Raw genomic sequence first — 18,446 nt, 5'->3', positions numbered from 1 at the left:
AGAAAAGTTTGAGTATCTTGGAGAAAGCGCAGAAATTGCTCCTCGTCTCTACTATTGCAAACTGAAACCTTCAAAAACTGTGTTTAAATATAACTATATGATATGATACAAAACACCAAGATTTAGCCAACTAAAACTATTAATGTCATGACATTTTTACTCCAACATGATGTTGCCCTTTTAAGAGGCAGGTGAAGTTACAGAAGAGTAGATATGAGAAATAAGACCACCCCCAACACAACAGTTGGGCAATCACTTTTACTTCCAAAAGTAGTGTGGGTTCACACATAGTAACACAAACAAGCCCTCCCATTGTTAATCCAAGTCACTAGCTTGCATTCCAGCGCAGCTTTAAAACACTGTACACATCATCCACCTGGCTGAGTCTCTCAAAGAATGGGAGAAGATCTAGTAGCTCAGTGTCCGTCATGTCGTCAAACCAGGATGCCACCGGAACCGCATTATCCGGATGGAAAATGTAGGAGGCTGGAGAGTTATCAATGATGATCAGCTTATTAAGGTCTCTCCCCAGTCTGCTCAAATCCTTCACATAATTCCCTCTATGGAAAGCACAGGACTCTCGGAAGAGCCGGGCTCGGAATGCCCCCCATTTATCCAAGAGGTCAGCTACTGGATCAGCATACTTGGCCAGACTAGCAGTGAATAAAACACACTCAAACATTTCTCCCATACGTCTCAGGAACTCATCCACATGGGGCCTTTTTAACACATATACCTGATGAACCGTTCCATCTATTTCAACAGGAATGATAAAGTCAGCATGAACTGAACTGAATGAGCTGTGAACTAAAGTCTCATCTAGATCAATGACCACACAGATCTTGCCAGAATCCTGTGCCTTCACCTCTGGAAGAAGATACTTAACAGCAGCCTTAGGCAGTGATCCATTCTCCTCAACCACAAGGGGAGCATTGTTGTTAACGGGTAGAGGCTCAGCATCCTCATGACACAAACAGCAGAAAAGGGAATGGAAGATGCTTCGGCTTCGAGGTTTTTTAGAAGAAGTGGAGTTCTGTGCACCAGCCAGCTCACAGCTAAGATAAAATCACAACTGGAAAGGTTAGTCACCGCATCTGGCCAAATGGGAAAGCTCAGGCACCACGTCAAGGTCCTTTCCTTTGCCTGAGTCCCTAACACAGGCACACCATCATGCAAGCTCACAAAGCTAAACAAACTGAGAACAAAGAAGGGGTGCCATGGGCAAAGTTTATATTAGACTGGGATCTGAATACTCAGCACTTTTCCAGTATTCACTTGGAAGAGGCCTCACTTGCACAGGTATCCCCCCCCTTCCTGTCGCACGCCACGTTGCCTGAGTTGCCAACAACTATCCAATACCATCCGATGTTTTGGAACATACTTTTAGGTCGGAGAGCAATCAATAAGACCTTGGCTTGGGACCCTAGACACACCAAAAACTTACCCATTGTGGGAAACCCTAGATTTTTGCCTGGCTCAATGTACTCTGTCTTCACCACCGGAAATCTCTGGGCATAGATACCATAGGCAAACTACTAGACAACACTACTAAAACAGTGTTACCTTTTGACGCTTTATGTAGGAAATATTTAATCCCATACACTAACAGATTTGCTTACTTTCAGATCCGGCATTAAATTAATGGCATCTTGCAGAATTGTGAGTCGTTTTGGGATAAATCCACCCTGGCTAGGACTGTTGTACAGTTTCTGACACATACCTTTGCCATATCTTCCATCTACAGTACCTTAATACAAACTAAAATCCCTACAGCACAATCTAACCTCCTAGCTATATGGAGTAGGAAATTCCCCTATATGTCTTCCATTAAACCACTTTACGATAGCCTAAGCCTCACCTCTTGCGACTGACCTTAGAGAGTCTCAAATATTATTATTATTATTATTATACTTTATTTATGAAGCGCCATCATATTCCGCAGCGCTGTCCATGGATACAGATCATTTAAATAAAACAATAGTATAAAACTTTTAAGACTAAGAGACAGGACAGAATTTACAAACACATACAGGAGGAATCGAGGGCCCTATTCCCGTGGGAACTTACAATCTAGAAGATTGTACGCGTTCTATACCAAGACTACCTTACCCCAAGCAGACTGAGCAAATGGAGGAAAGATTTCTCCAATGTTTGTGGCAAATGCTCTTATCCAAACCCAGATTTTTTACACTACACCTGGTATTGCCCCAAGATCCGCAGATACTGGAGAAAAGTATCTTTCTGGCTCTCCAGAATAACATCTAGACCTATCACCCTCACTCCTAGGCAGAATCTGTTTTTGGACCAACTGACGGTTACAGGACAGGATAAGAAATTTTTTATCAATAGCATACTGATAGCTAGAAAATGTGTCTTCCACAAATGGCTCCATAGAGAAGCGCCGTCTATCACATTTCTTACAAATGATGTTGACAAACCTGATACGTGAACAATTTGATACTCTCTTTTATGTTAATGCACAAGTGGCACTCTTTATTTGTAAATGGAGACTGTTTTTAAAATTTTTAGATTACCCGACCCAGAAACAAATCCTGTACCCTCTCAAGAACGCTGTCTACATGCTGGAAGCGAACCTTAGGGGTGAATGGAACATTTGGGTGGATGATTCAGGTACCTAGGTGATGGCGAGAGATGTGTGCAATGATTGTCAGTCGCGTATGAATGCCTAGTAATCAGCTCACTGTATGTTTTAATTGTTTGGATACAAAGTTGCAGCAATGGTTAGATATGTATGTTAATGTGATTTATGCTTTTTGTTTTCTTTTTGTTCTCTTTTATTTTCTACATTGTTCATCCCGAAGCTGATAGATGACTACGGGATGTTGTGGATATCAAAGGTTTGATTAAAAATAAAAATTATTATTATTATTATTATTATCAGGTATTTGTAGAGCGCCAACAGATTCTGCAGCGCTGAAAAAAAAAAAAAAACGTTTTTCAATAGGCAATATGGAGACATGATGCCCCCATTGAGGGGTGAAGACTCATGAACTATTTACCAATCAAGGATGACGATTTAGAGACTTTCCTTTTATGGTCTCCTTACGGAGAATACTTCTGATCTTTTTGCTGAGTAGTAACTTATTGTGGAAGTATATGTTGGTTATGATGCTTGTTTGCCTATTGATAATAAAAATAAAGTTTAAAAAAAAAAAAATGAAAACGCTCCCCCCCCAAATAACCTCCCCCCCCAATCTAATGCTGAACTACCAATAGCCCTTAAAAGGGCTTTTTGTAGGGCATTGCCCTAAGTTAAACTGCTCTTCTGCAGTTACAAAAAAATTCTAAGTCCCCCCTAACAGTAAAACCCACAAACCCACCAAACCCCCCCAAAATAAATAAACCTTACACTAAAAACACTAAACTATCCATTGCCCTGAAAACGGCATTTGTATGGACATTGCCCTTAAAAGGGCATTCAGCTCTTTTGCTGCCCATCCCTAATCTAAAAAAAAAATGTAAAAAAAAAAACCTAAGTCTAAAATCCCCGCAAAAAATAAAAATAAAACCAAATCCTTATGAAAATAAAAAAGCCCCCCAAAATACAAACACCCCCTAATTTAATGCTAAACTACCAATAGCCTTTAAAAGGGCTTTTTGTAGGGCATTGCCCTAAGTTAAACAGCTCTTTTTGCAATTACCAAAAATACTAAGTCCCCCCTAACAGTAAAACCCACCACCCACCAAACCCCCCAAAATAAATAAACCTAACACTAAAAAACCTAAAGTATCCATTGCCCTGAAAATGGCATTTGAATTCAGCCCTTTTGCTGCCCATGCCTAATCTAAAAAAAAGTTAAAAAAAAACAAAAAAAAAAACGAAGTCTAACCACCAAAAATTAAAAAATTAAACCTAAGTTTAAATTAAGCTAATATTACAGAAAATAAAAAAACAAAATTATCAAATTTAAAAAAATTATACCTAATCCCTATGAAAATAAAAAGCCCCCCCAAAAAAAACACCCCCTACTCTAAGAATAAACTACCAGTAGCCCTTAGAAGGGCTTTTTGAAGGGCATTGTCCCAAGATAAACAGCTCTTTTACATTAAAAATACACAAAGTCCCCCCTAACGGAGAAGGTCCTGTCCCATGCAGTGAAGTCTTCTTCCAAGCGGCGACTTCTTCTTTCTTCTTCCAGGAAGAGCAGAGGGCGGAGCTGAAGACAGATGAACGCGGAGCTGAAGACCAGCGACCCAGGAACTGAAGACCGGCGACCACGGAGACATGGAGCATTTAGAATCCTCTTTGTACGATCGCCGCCGTACACTGGATAGTGAATTCATGGTACGCAATTAAAAATGGCGTCCCTTGAATTCCTATTGGCTGATTTGATTCTTCAAATTCAAATCAGCCAATAGGATGAGAGCTACTCAAATCCTATTGGCTGTTCAAATCAGCCAATAGGATGAGAGCTACTGAAATTTTCTTGGCTGATTTGAATATCCAATAGAATTTCAGTAGTTCTCATCCTATTGGCTGATTTGAATTTGAAGAATCAAATCAGCCAATAGGAATTCAAGGGGCGCCATCTTTAATCTTGAATTCACTATTCAGTGTACGGCGGCGATCGGAAGAAGAGGATGCTCCACGCTCCATGGCTGTCTTCAGTTCCAGGGTTGCCGGTCTTCAGCTCAGCGGTCATGGGTCTTCAGCTCTGCCCTCCGCTCCATGCCGGATGTTCCTGGAAGAAGAAAGAAGAGGTCGCCACTTGGAAGAAGACTTCACCACATGGGACAGGACCATCTCCGCCAGACTTCAGCAACAGTGAGTACCAACCTGGGGGTTAGACTTAGTTTTTTTTTTTTTTTTAAATTAGAATAGGGTGGGCATTTTTGTAAAAGAGCTAAATGCCCTTTTAAGGGCAATGCCCAACAAATGCCCTTTTCAGAGCAATGGGATATTTAGGTTTTTTAGTGTTAGGTTTTTTATTTTGGGGTGTTTGGTGGGTGGGGTTTTTTACTGTTAGGGGGACTTTGTGTATTTTTTATGTAAAAGAGCTGTTTATCTTGGGGCAATGCCCTGCAAAAAGCCCTTTTAAGGGCTACTGGCAGTTTATTCTTAGATTAGGGGGTGCTTTTATTTTGGGGGGGCTTTTTTATTTTCATAGGGATTAGGTTTAATTTTGTAAACTTTGGTCATTTGTTTTTTTATGTTCTGTAATGTTAGCCTTTTTTATTTTTTGTAATCTTAGCTTTTTTATTTTAACTGTAACTTTAGTATTTTTAGTTTCGGTAATTTATGTTAATTTAGGGGGTTTTAGGTTAGGGGGTGTTAGGTTAGGGGGCTTAGTAATTTATTTAGTTATTTGCTTTGTGGGTTTTGGCGGTTTAAGGGATTAATGGGTTAATTAGTTTTATTGGGATGTGGGGGTTTTGTGGTTTAGGGGTTAATAGGGTAAATAGGTTTATTGCGATGTGGGGGTTTTGCGGTTTAGGGGTTAATAGGGTAATTATGTTTATTGCGATGTGGGGATTTTGCAGTTTAGGGGTTAATAGGGTAATTAGGTTTATTGCGATGTGGGTGGTTGACGGTTAAGGGATTAAGGGGTTAATTACTTTATTATTTTGCAATGTGTGGGTTTGCGGTGTATGTGTTAATACTTCGTGGGGGAGGTTCGGGGCTTTTTGTTATACTTCGTGCGGGCGGTGGTTTTTTTTGTGTAATGCTCCGTTTGCCTACGCTGCATCCCGGTGGATACCGGGATGCAGCTTCGCTTCATCCAGGTGAATTATTTTGGCTGCGACGGACATTACAAACGCAATTATAGTATAGATATTCTAGTCACTTACCCAACCTCTCTAACAAACAAAAATGTTTTTAACCTCTTCCACTATGATCCTTATTTCACTTATTGATGTCTATATGAGAAAGTAATAACCCTCATTTAACAACAACAAAAAAAGCAGTGATACGTGCTAGAATTTGAGTGAGTTCTTATTTGCTAGTGGTGATAGATATGAGGTGTGGAGCACAGTTTGTGCCACCGTTCATTGCACTGAGGATTTTTAATCAGAATATAAGCCCCTGGTAAAAAAAAGGCTTCCTGGTCCAAGACATTTTATTAAAAGAGCTCTGAGATGTCTGCAGAAATTAGTGACATTCACCTGAAAAGGGCAGATTTCTAAAGGGAGGTAGAAAATATGAGAGAACAGAGAAAAAAGATGGCAAGCCAAATAGAACTTAGACAACACTAAAAAACAAAAGATAATTGAAGATGACTGCAAAACAGATTAGGAAATTTAAATGATAGAAAAGTCTCATGATAGGAGAAAGAATTGGGGAAATCAAGTAGGAAGCAGATAGGACACTTAAAAAGGAAATTTAGGTAGAGAACAAACGTTAGAAAAGGTTAGTCAGTGCTATGAAATGAACAGCATTGTAAGTAAAAGGTTAGTTAATCTATTTCTACTGCCTACTGTACGGTTTGACATTTATGTGATGAATTTTATGCTAAAGATTACTATAGACATATTAAGAAATACTTTGATCAGCAGGCTACATAAATGAAAGGGACAATGTACTCAGCCAAGCAGATGAAACAAGTTCATTGTATTCAAACCAGCTGCAGAAAAAAACGTTCAAATGCTTTGTAAATTTGTGGGATGTTGATTTATGATGCGAACGCTTGATTAGATAACTTTCTATAGGAAATATTGCAGTACTCAAATTTCCAGTATAGGTGGTGCTTTCAATAGGCTAAAGTAACTATTTCACATGAAACAATAAAGTTAAAGAAGCTAATTTATCTATTATTATAAATATTATTATTATAGTAAAATGGGCTACTGGAAACACATTAAAGGGACATTATTTATAACCTTCTATACTCATTTGGTTGGTATAAAAATGATTCCCTACTTTGTGCAGAAACAATTATTACTAACATCAGGTTATGTTCTAATAACAATTTCCAAGTTTTTTTAATTTAGATTAGGTGACATCAAACAAGAATTACTTGATAAGCAGATAGAATATTCTGGTAGCAACAGCAGAATTATATCAAACATTTAAAATGTGTTTTAAAATTAAAGATAGCTATTACTCTTCCCTTAATAAGCACTTTGTAGAAGGGACCCATTGATTTTTATAATGCAATACTCTTTGACTAGTTGTATACCTCAAAAAGAAAAACTACAAAACGTGATATGTGTTGCATGTTATATACCTGTTATTTATAATCTGAATTCTAAGGTGGAAAAATACAGCTCACACAGAACCGTTTTATGATTAGTAGGTTTAAATGTAACGTGTTGGTCAGTGTTTCTCAATTTCAGTCCTTGAGTACCGCTAACAGATTTTCATAATACCTGAAAGGACCACTAAACAGTAGACTTGCAGAATCACTAAATGCATAATAAAAATACAATGCCACATCACTTAGTTTGAATTACAAATGGGTAGTAGATTATTTTCTGACAAATTTCAAACTTAGTTACATTTTCTTTCCTAATAAATCATCAGCCATCAGCCACTCACAAAATGCATATACGTATATCCTGTAATTCTTGCACATGCTCAGTAGACGCTGGTCCCTCAGAAAGTGTGCATATAAAAAGACTTCATAACGGAAGTTAAATGTGGAATGTTGTTTATAATTGTGTGTTCTGTCTGAATCATGAATCTTTAATTTTGACTTGACTGTCCATTTAACTAGATCACAGGTGAAATAATCAGCTTATCAGTAACCATGGTTATTTACCTGCTTTCAGCCATCAGCTGATTATTTCACCTGTACTCTAGTTAAGCTATCAAATCTAGCCTGTTAGTGTCCCCTGAGGACAGAGTTCACAAACACTGATCTACATGTTACATGTAAACCTACTTATCATCAGACTGTGTGAGCGGTAAGTGCCCAACCAACAAAATGTATGTCATTGTGTTTTGTTTACTGTGGAAAAGTAAATGGGAAAAATAATATAGTAATGGTCTCTTGTAAAATATCAGTGTCCTTCAGGGACACTTTACGAGCAATGAGTTTTAGATGCATTAATAGCTGATTTGTTTGGACATCAACTACAAGCTCATTAACAACTAATCAATACCTGTGCTAATGATGAAGAGGCGATGGCGATGTTATTTCTAAACAACTATGGGAGTTTAGTTTGGGTTCAAAGCCAGTAGGAGAAAGGACGTCTTTGAAATATCTTTCAGTGAAGGCACTTTATAAGGTAAGTGATCAGCATAAGCAGTTATTTTTATTATCCCAGTCAGTAAAACTGTAAGTAATGGAAAACAGCTTAGAAATAAGGGGACATTATATAATTATACAAACCTAGACCAGTAGTGGATATATGGTGACCTTGGGAAAAAATACCCATTTTTACTCCAGAAGGAACATTCAGCTTAATCTACAACTGCACCCACGTCTGCCACCCTTTATTAACCCTTTTCTCAATCTTTGGAAAACATTCCTGCTTTGGGACCAGTATAAGGGTTAAATATATAATGGGATCCTGGATGGCCCATTACTGACCTAGATATTGTCCTGTTCTGCATGTGAGATAAAAGGGTTTTCATATTTTAGAAATGAGGTGCTTTAAAGGCTGTCAGACAGTCTTGACACAAATGTTCTACAGAGCTGTCCTATTAGTTGGTGTGATGTTATCTGGGTTCTGTTCTATGGGTACGTAAACTCAAATATGAAATTAAATGAAAAATCAGATTGTAAAATTCTCTTCTTAGGGCCTCACTCAACCAGGCTAAGAACAATACAACTCCCCAGGGCCCGTACGGAGCTTGAAGGGCCGTGTTTCTGGCGAGTCTTCAGACTCACCAGAAACAGCAGTTATGAAGCAGCGGTCACAAGGACCGCTGCTCCATAACCTGTCCGCCTGCTCTGAGCAGGCGGATAGACATCGCCGGAAATCAACCCGATCAAGTACGATCGGGTTGATTGACACCCCCCTGCTGGCGGCCGATTGGCCGAGAGTCTGCAGGGGGCGTCGTTGCACCAGCAGCTCTTGTGAGCTGCTGGTGCAATGCTGAATACGGCAAGCGTATTGCTCGCCGTATTCAGCGAGGTCTGGCGGACCTGATCCGCAGTGTCGGATCAGGTCCACCAAACCTTGATAAATAGAGGCCCAGGTGACTGGTTTTGTCACAATAAATGCACTAAAATGTTATTGGATATGAAACCCAAAAAATTCCTCTTGTGATTCAGACAGAGCACACCATTTAAAAAAAAAAAATCCAATTTATTTCTATTATCAAAGTTCCTTAGTTCCCATGATATTCTGTGTTGAAGAGATACATAGGTAGGCATCTGGAGCACTACATAGGAGGAAATAGTGCACTTGCAAATGGATAACAATCTTACAAACCTGCTGCCATATAGTGCTCCAGAAATGGGCCGGCTCCTAAGCTTACATCTCTGCTTTTCAACAAAAGATACCAAGAGAACAAATAAAATTTGACAATATAAATAAATTTGAAACTTACCACAAAGCATTGTTAACACAAGTCGTTTTTACTGATAAAATTATTAATATTTTTCTATTTTGCAGTTTTACTATGTTTAGTTAATTTATTTAGGATTATGTTCCCTGCAAGGTGCCCTTTCACTGTTATTTGCTCTATCACATCTATGGTCAGCAGCGTTTTGTACATTGGTGCTCTACTAATTGTAATGTTTTAATATGTTCCTGGGGCTTTTTCATATGGGATTAATGTGCCAAGTCTTGTGGGAAACATAGCTCCAAAAGTGCCCAAATTCTATGTACAAATTCCTCCTTCTTTATTGAATTGTAGCTTTCTGGACCATGATTGGTTTGCTTATTATCATTATAAAATTATATTATTATTATTATCATTATAAAATTATATTATTATTATCATTATAAAATTATATTATTATTATCATTATAAAATTATATTATTATTATCATTATAAAATTATATTATTATTATCATTATAAAATTATATTATTATTATTATCATTATAAAATTATATTATTTTTATTATTATTATAAAATTATATTATTATTATCATTATACAATTATATTATTATTATCATTATAAAATTATATTATTATTATCATTATAAAATTATATTATTATTATCATTATAAAATTATATTATTATTATCATTATAAAATTATATTATTATTATCATTATAAAATTATATTATTTTTATTATTATTATAAAATTATATTATTATTATCATTATAAAATTATATTATTATTATCATTATAAAATTATATTATTATTATCATTATAAAATTATATTATTATTATCATTATAAAATTATATTATTATTATCATTATAAAATTATATTATTATTATCATTATAAAATTATATTATTTTTATTATTATTATAAAATTATATTATTATTATCATTATAAAATTATATTATTATTATCATTATAAAATTATATTATTATTATCATTATAAAATTATATTATTATTATCATTATAAAATTATATTATTATTATCATTATAAAATTATATTATTTTTATTATTATTATTATTATTATAAAATTTAACATGGGAGGTCTAGTTTGTGGATCATGTAATATTGCTGAGTTACTTAAAGGGACACTAAACCCATTTTTTTTTCATGATTCAGATAGAGCATGCAATTTTAAGCAACTTTCTAATGTACTCCAATTATCAATTTTTCTTCATTCTCCAGCTATCTTTATTTAAAAAGCAGGAATGTGATGCATAGGAGCCGGCCTATTTTTGGGTTATGCTTGCTTATTAGTGGGTAAATGTAAGCCTCCAATAAGCAAGCACTATCCATGGTGCTAAACCTAAAATTCCTGCTTTTAAAATAAAGATAGCAAGAGAATGAAGAAAAATTGATAATAGGAGTAAATTAGAAAGTTGATTCAAATTGCATGCTCTATCTGATTCGTGAAAGAAAAAAATTGGGTTCAGTGTCCCTTTAACTCTTGTTTATTTGCTGTGGAATCTAATATAATGTATCTTCTTATATTTGGTTCATCTTTTCCATTAGATGTGGGGCCCAAAAGCGCCACTCTATGATAAAGGGACAGTAAACACCTTGAGCTTTTTATTATTATTATTATTATTATTATTATTATTATTATTATTATTATATATATATATATACATACATATATATATATATATATATATATATATATATATATATATATATATATATATATATATATATATAATGTTTAGTTATGTATAATAAAACAACTTTGCAATATATTTTCATTATTTATTTTGCCCACTTTTTATGTAGTTTAGCTTTGGAAACTGAGCAATTTCTAATTCTTAGAACATAAAAAGCATTCTGCTTTATGACTGGTGTGAGCCTTCTATTCTGCCGACTAAAGCTCAGATTGGCTCCTTCAAATAAGGCAAACGGTGGGTGGAGTTTGGCTATTGATAAATAATTGCAGAAAAAAAGAATGTAAATTTGTTTAAAAAGATTTAGACTTGGCTGGTATGTTATTCTGTAGTGACACAATAGAAATGTTTTGTAATTACAAAGTGTTTACTGTCCCTTTAAAAACAAAATGTCACTAAGATTTTATTGTGAATGATGTAAAAGAGAGGAATCAGTTTAAATGTTATTCTATATTTATTTCAGTAACATCATCATATATGCACTTTAACCCCTTAAGGCCGTTAGGCTGTTCCATGCCATCCTAACTGCTCTGGGCTTTAGCGCCGTTAGGGCAGCATGGAATGTCCTAGCCGTTCTCTTGTACTGAAGCAGCTACGGCTTCCTAACTGGGATCACGGCTGGAGAGCATGCCTAGCGTCATAGCTTCCCCCCCCCCCCGACTCGATCCCATCATTGAAATCAGGCAATCACATTTGTTTACATCGGAATTTTTCACCATTATAACACCTGATTCTACCATTTCCAATCAACCTATAGATCTAAGCTTGATTAAAGGGACAGAAAATGAAATGTTTAGTTATGCATAGGGAAACAACTTTGCAATACCCTTTTGTTGTTTATTTTGTCCCCTTTTCATTTAAGTTAGCTCTGAAGAGTGTGGATTTCCTAATTCTCAGTACTTGAAATGCATCCTGCTGACTTTTCAAGGCTAACCATGCTGCATATATTTCCCTAATGGGCTTTAACTGATAATAACTGCAAAAGAATGCATTTTATACTAACATTATGACAATAACTATCCTTGTAGTCTGCAGACTCAAGCCCAGAATGTCTCCTCCAAATAAGGCAAATGGTGGATAGAGATTGGCTATTGAAAAATGATTGCAGTAAAAAAGGATGCTAATTTGTTTTAAAAAAAAGTTTTGATTCGGCTGATATGTTATTTTATAGCAACACAACATAAAGGTCTTGTAATTTACAAGGTGTTTTGCTTACTGTCCCTTTAAACCTTGATTGCCAGAAAGGATTACAATGTATTGAGTTCAGTAATCTGCAACCCTCTGACAACTAAAAGGTTAAAGGGACAGTCAACTCCAAAATTGTTATTGTTTAAAAAGATAGATAATCCCTTTATTACCCATTTCCCATTTTTCAATAACAACACAGTTGTATTAATACAGGTGGCCCTCGTTTTACAACGGTTCAATTTACACCGTTTCAGAATAACAACCTTTTTTTCCAGTCATGTGACTGCTATTGAAAAGCATTGAGAAACAGTGCATTTATTAAAATAGCCAGTAGGTGGAGATGTCCGCTTGTGTTGCAGCAAAGCCAAGCAAGCTGAAATTAATCAGTTTAACCAGACCTGAGCTATCGAGCAGATTCGAAAGGAACAAGATCTCCCTGTCTATAAATCAGTCCAGATTGGAATGCATAGAAAGAACTGTTTGCAGAAAAATGCAAGTGAAGTCTGTGTTGTGTGATTATTTTATTAGGTTTATAATTCTGTTTAGTGAATGCTTTTGTTCATTTAACTTAGTTTAATTATATATTCTGTGTTGTGTGATTATTTTATTAGGTTTATAATGCTGTTTAGCATTTAAAGTCTTCATTTCAAAGCTTTAAAAATAATGTATTAGGTGTTACTTATGACAATTTTGAGAGGGGCCTGGAACCTATCTCCCTCACTTCCCATTGACTTACATTATAAACTGGGTTTCAATTTACAACGGTTTCAATTTACAACCATTCCTTCTGGAACCTAACCCCAACGTAAACTGAGGGCTACCTGTACACTTTTAACCTCTGTTTTTACCTTTTATCTAAACCTCTTTTGAAAGCCCCCTGATCACATGACTATTTATTATCTATTGACTTGAATTTTAGCTGATTAGTACAGTGTCAACCCACAACCCAAGGGGATGAGCACAATGTTATCTATATGGCCCACATGAACTAGCAGTCTTCTGTTGTGAAAAGCAAATAAAAAAGCATATGATAAGAGGTCGTCTATAGTGGCTTAGAAACAGGCAGAACTTTAGAGGTTTAAACGTTATAGAGTATATTAATATAACAATGTTGGTTGTGCAAAGCTGGGGAATGGGTAGTAAAAGCATGATCTATCTTTTTAAACAACAACAATTTTGGTGTTGACTGTCCCTTTAATGCTCATGGTAAACTCATACACACAGATGGCATTCTTGACTATGCTTTCAAGATTTGTCCTATCATTTCTTAAACTATTATTGTAGCTACAAATGTAAATGCAAATTAGTATTTGTTTTAATTATCACCTACATTTCTTCCTTTAAAATTCAAAACTTAAAGGGACATTAAACTGCTGAGTACAACTACAGTAACATGGCTATTACTCAGCATGTTATTGTTTTCCCTCTTGTGCCTGCAGTTGTCTTTAAAGGGACATTAAACACTTTGAGATGTTAATATAAAATGATAAATAAAAAATATATAAAAAAAACTGCAATATAATTGCATTATTTATTTTGTCTCCTTTTCCTGTAATTCCATTTTGAAATTATGAGCTTTTCAGTTCCTGTTAGAACACTGCAGCAGAACACTGTTATATCCCACACAGCCATTGGTTGCACACTCTAGAGTCTTATTTATAACTGTCCCTAATTGGCCACAGAAGAGAAAGTAACCTAAGCTACAAGATGGCAGTTGCCATTGTTTTATAGACATTAAAACTTTACACTTATTTTGTCAATATATAAAAAGCTAATGACACTTTAAAAAAATAAATCTACATGTTATTCTAAGACTAATAAGGTCTAAACCCCCTATTACGTCCTACGTAGTGTAGCATAACATGAAATAATAAGACAGCACACCAAGTTGGGAGGAAAAGACCGGTCACGGTCGCGTTTATTAAAATAAACGAATAACTAATGCCTAAAGCGTTATTCGAATTTACCTTAGGCATTTTACTTAATACCAAACTTGGCAACAAGTTCGTTAACAACAAAACGTTGGCGGCATCTCACCCTAACCTAGCCCCTTTAGTCAGATGGTCAAGGCCCCTTTCGATGCCTGCAACGTGACACCCGGCTGTCACGCCCAATGGCACTGAGAGAGAGCTGTGATGGTTTAGAGGTGTTCGGTCTTGTTCGCCAGGGAGAGGACCCCCAGGCCGGCGCCTGGCGGGCGTAACCCCCCCCTTTAATTAGACCGGCACTCTTCTCTCTCCGTGCCCGCTCCCCAGGGCCCTGACCACCCGCCTAACTAGGCATCAACCCAACCCAGTACGGTGACCTCTCTCAATCGAATCGTACAACCCTATTGATAGAGGTGGGTGACTAAATTAAGAACCCGGTCTTACATAAGGCTAGCTCAAATAAACCTACCCCTGCCGGGTTAGCTCACCCTACAAGCCGCATCGCCGCCAATCCACTGCTACTCCGGGGACGGGTGGGCGGGAAACTTTCCTCTTGAAGTCTGGAACCGAAAAGAGGCCGGATACTCTGCTGCAGGACCCTATAAAGGTAAGAACAAAACACCGCCTCCTCTCCTGCAACAATGTAACAAACAAACACAATCTCCAGACTTCAAGTTGGTAATCCCTTAGTGATGTTACAGGCCCACTAGAGGGCCCTCCACTCTCATAAGGTCTAAACCCCCTATTACGTCCTACGTAGTGTAGCATAACATGAAATAATAAGACAGCACACCAAGTTGGGAGGAAAAGACCGGTCACGGTCGCGTTTATTAAAATAAACGAATAACTAATGCCTAAAGCGTTATTCGAATTTACCTTAGGCATTTTACTTAATACCAAACTTGGCAACAAGTTCGTTAACAACAAAACGTTGGCGGCATCTCACCCTAACCTAGCCCCTTTAGTCAGATGGTCAAGGCCCCTTTCGATGCCTGCAACGTGACACCCGGCTGTCACGCCCAATGGCACTGAGAGAGAGCTGTGATGGTTTAGAGGTGTTCGGTCTTGTTCGCCAGGGAGAGGACCCCCAGGCCGGCGCCTGGCGTGCGTAACCCCCCCCTTTAATTAGACCGGCACTCTTCTCTCTCCGTGCCCGCTCCCCAGGGCCCTGACCACCCGCCACAAGAGCCAGGCATTCTCTTGCCGCCACTTAACCGACAGGCACCTACAATAAAATAACATGTCAACAGTAACAAATAACCAAATGAACAATAACAATCATCTTTTTTTTTTTTTTTTTTAAACTATAATACCCTCAACAAAGTGCTCTTAATATCTGACAGAAACATGTCCAACCCGACATCAGTCAGATGGACCCCATCAGGGCGAAATAGGTCCTTCTTGTCGGCCGTTATCCCATCGTGTCTAATCACGAAGCCCCCCAAGGCCGTGACCGCTCTTCCCAACTCTCTATTGACCTTCTTCCGCACGTTATAGGCTGCTTTCTGGGTCACAATGTGTCGCCAATGCAGCCGAGCAACCACATTTGACCAACCTATTTTGACCTCTTTCAACCACGTGTGCACCCATTTAATATCCGCTGTCATCCTTTTAATAAGGTCCAGGGCCGGTAATGCACCCAAGTCATTACCCCCCAAATGCAGCACAATGACATTCGGCTGCCCCCACCTCCTATGTGCATCCTGCAACAAGGCTGGTAAATCGTCCCACACAAGACCCCTGCGTCCCAACCACCGGAAGTTTGCCCTGGACGTTCGGAATCCAAGTTCTCGCCCTTCCGGCATCCGCAATGCCCTGATGGACGCCCAGTGGATAAATGAGTGTCCCACTATCCACACTCGCACCGGTGGTGAACTTCCCACTGTACCTGGCAAAACAGACGACACCAAATTAAACCTGGGCTAGCGCCCTAGCCCCGCAACAACCGCCCACTCACCTTCTGAAAATCCATCAGCAGCCCTGTCCCACACACGCACCCGCCAACCCACCGGGTGTCGCGCAGAAGCTAACTCGCATAACGCTCAAAGCCACCAGGCCGCCACCTATCCTAGCAATGCGGACCTGGTGTGGGCCTAATATATGCCTTAAATTGGGCCGACTTCCATCTTCCCAAGCGCTTAATCTCCGCCGATGATTCCCCTTTCTCCGCTGCGCTAGTTGCAGCGCCTATCCGAAAGGAATGGGCCGCTATTCTCTTCGGGTCCAAGCCCGCCAACTCAGCCGTCTTAGCGAGAACTCTCCTAAACTGAAATTTGGACAATGCGGACCCATCCTCGTGCAAGAGAAATTGCGGGCCTTGTCCTGGACGGAGTTTCGCAAACTCCTCTATGCAACGCACAGGGCAGCATATTGCTACCTCATGGCGCGCGAGAGGCAGCCATGTGCCTTTGCCCTCCTGGTCGGTTTTAGACCTAGGAACGTACAATAGCACACCCCCTTGTGCTAATCGAACGTGCTCCGCCAATACCCCACCGGACCCCTCTGTCTTCGACGAGGAGACCAGTTCGCTCACCCGAAGGGCACCCGCAAATGCCAACGCAAAAGCGGTTCTAAACAGCAACGTCTCGTAGTCAGACTTGCATACGTCTTGCAGGCACCGAGCCAACTGCTCTAGCCTGTCCGCTGTAATCGGTTCCCTTTTATCCTTCACGCGGGGAGCAGTTCTCCCCCATCCCTTCAGCACTTTCCTTACTAGGAAAGCCCTGGAGTGGTCGACAAAACCCAAAGCCTGGTTAAAGAAAGACACCGCTGCCAGCCTACCAACTGCTCCAGCCCTGCTAATGCCTTCCCCTTTCAACTGAGCCAACCAACCCAACACTTGCACCCTCGAGGCCCCTTGTACCTGAACCTCCCTCTGCCGACAGAAAGTCACCCATCTGTTCCAGTGGCCCAGGTAGGTAGCCCATGTCTTCGGAGCCAGTGATGTCTTAACTAGCCCGAGGATGCCTTCCCAGCCTTCGCCAGCTGCCAAAGAAAAGAAGGGCACGTTAGACCCTCCTTAGCCGCCCTGGGCGCTGCTCTCCTAAACTGCCCCCAGTTGAATCGAGAGAGTGCGTCAGCGATAACATTCTGCACTCCCGGGACGTGTTTGGCGGTGAAAGAGATGTTGAGCTGCAAACAGCGCAACACCAGGTGCCTCAGATAGCTCACCACATGAGGTGAAGCCGCCGACAACCTATTAATGGCGTACACCACGCTTAGATTGTCTGTCCAAAACACCACTGACCTATTTGATAATCGCGCACCCCATATTTCTACAGCTACCACTATGGGGAACAGCTCCAAAAGCGTCAAATTCCTGACGTACCCGGCCTCTATCCAATCCCTGGGCCATGGAGCGGCGCTCCATTCCCCATCCAGGTAAGCTCCGTACCCGAAGCCACCCGCTGCATCCGTGAAGAGGTGAAGTGCCTGATTGGAGACTGGTGGGTGCCTCCAGAGGCACACCCCGTTGAAGTCAACTAAGAATCTGGCCCAGACTTCCAAGTCCTCCTTCACCTCTATCGTAACGCGCGCCCATTTCGCCTGACCTGGAGGGCCTTTCAACTGGCCCTCCAATCGGCGATTGAAGACCCGGCCCATCGGGATCACGCGCCCAGCAAAGTTCAGGAGGCCTAGCAATGATTGCACCTCCTTGATAGGCACCCTATCGCGTTCCATAATTGCTCGGACCGCCTGCAGCATTCGCTGCACCTTGTCGCCGGGCAATCTACAGACCGCACGCACCGTGTCAATTTCTATCCCCAGAAATGTGATACATGTGCAGGGGCCCTGCGTCTTTTCATCCGCCAGGGGCACCCCGAAACTGGCCATTACATCCTTCATGGTTCTCATCAGCTGTTCGCAATCCGCGTAACCCGCTCTCCCCACCAGAAGGAAGTCGTCGAGGTAATGGGCGATCGCCCCACCCCCCGACGCCGACCAGACCACCCAGTGCAGAAAGGAACTAAAACACTCAAATAGTGAGCAGGACAAGGAACACCCCATTGGTAGGCACCTGTCCACATAATAGGACCCTTCGAACCTCATCCCCATGAGCCTAAACGCTGAGGGGTGAAGGGGCAGCAGTCTGAATGCCGACTCAATATCGAGCTTCGCCATCAATGCCCCCGAGCCACACTCCCTAACCACCTCCAGAGCATTATCAAAAGACTGATAATGCACCGAGCT

General features: G+C 39.7%; 1 protein-coding gene across 1 annotated transcript; it reads right to left on the bottom strand.

Annotated features, from left to right (window-relative positions):
• Positions 1–325: 325 nt before the first annotated feature.
• On the bottom strand, positions 326–18,101 carry LOC128664879 (carboxy-terminal domain RNA polymerase II polypeptide A small phosphatase 1-like). Its single transcript, XM_053719675.1, has 2 exons — positions 17,584–18,101; positions 326–1,055 (listed from the first exon to the last, which is right to left on the bottom strand). The coding sequence occupies exons 1-2, from the start codon at positions 18,099–18,101 to the stop codon at positions 329–331; spliced, it is 1,245 nt and encodes a 414-aa protein (XP_053575650.1). The 3' UTR covers positions 326–328.
• Positions 18,102–18,446: the final 345 nt, after the last annotated feature.

This window comes from Bombina bombina, chromosome 6 (assembly GCF_027579735.1).
Source record: "Bombina bombina isolate aBomBom1 chromosome 6, aBomBom1.pri, whole genome shotgun sequence".
Classification (NCBI taxonomy): Eukaryota; Metazoa; Chordata; class Amphibia; order Anura; family Bombinatoridae; genus Bombina; species Bombina bombina.
This window is presented reverse-complemented; position numbering and strand designations above follow the sequence as displayed.

What these genes read in the sequence shown, in the direction of transcription:
- LOC128664879 (XM_053719675.1), bottom strand. Translation starts at nt 18,101, where the DNA reads ATGAAGGATGTAATGGCCAGTTTCGGGGTGCCCCTGGCGGATGAAAAG. An exon ending in AGGGATTGGATAGAGGCCGG is followed by an intron (nt 1,056 to 17,583) that starts GTACGTCAGGAA and finishes ATTTTATCTTAG; the next exon opens with CTGTGAGCTGGCTGGTGCAC.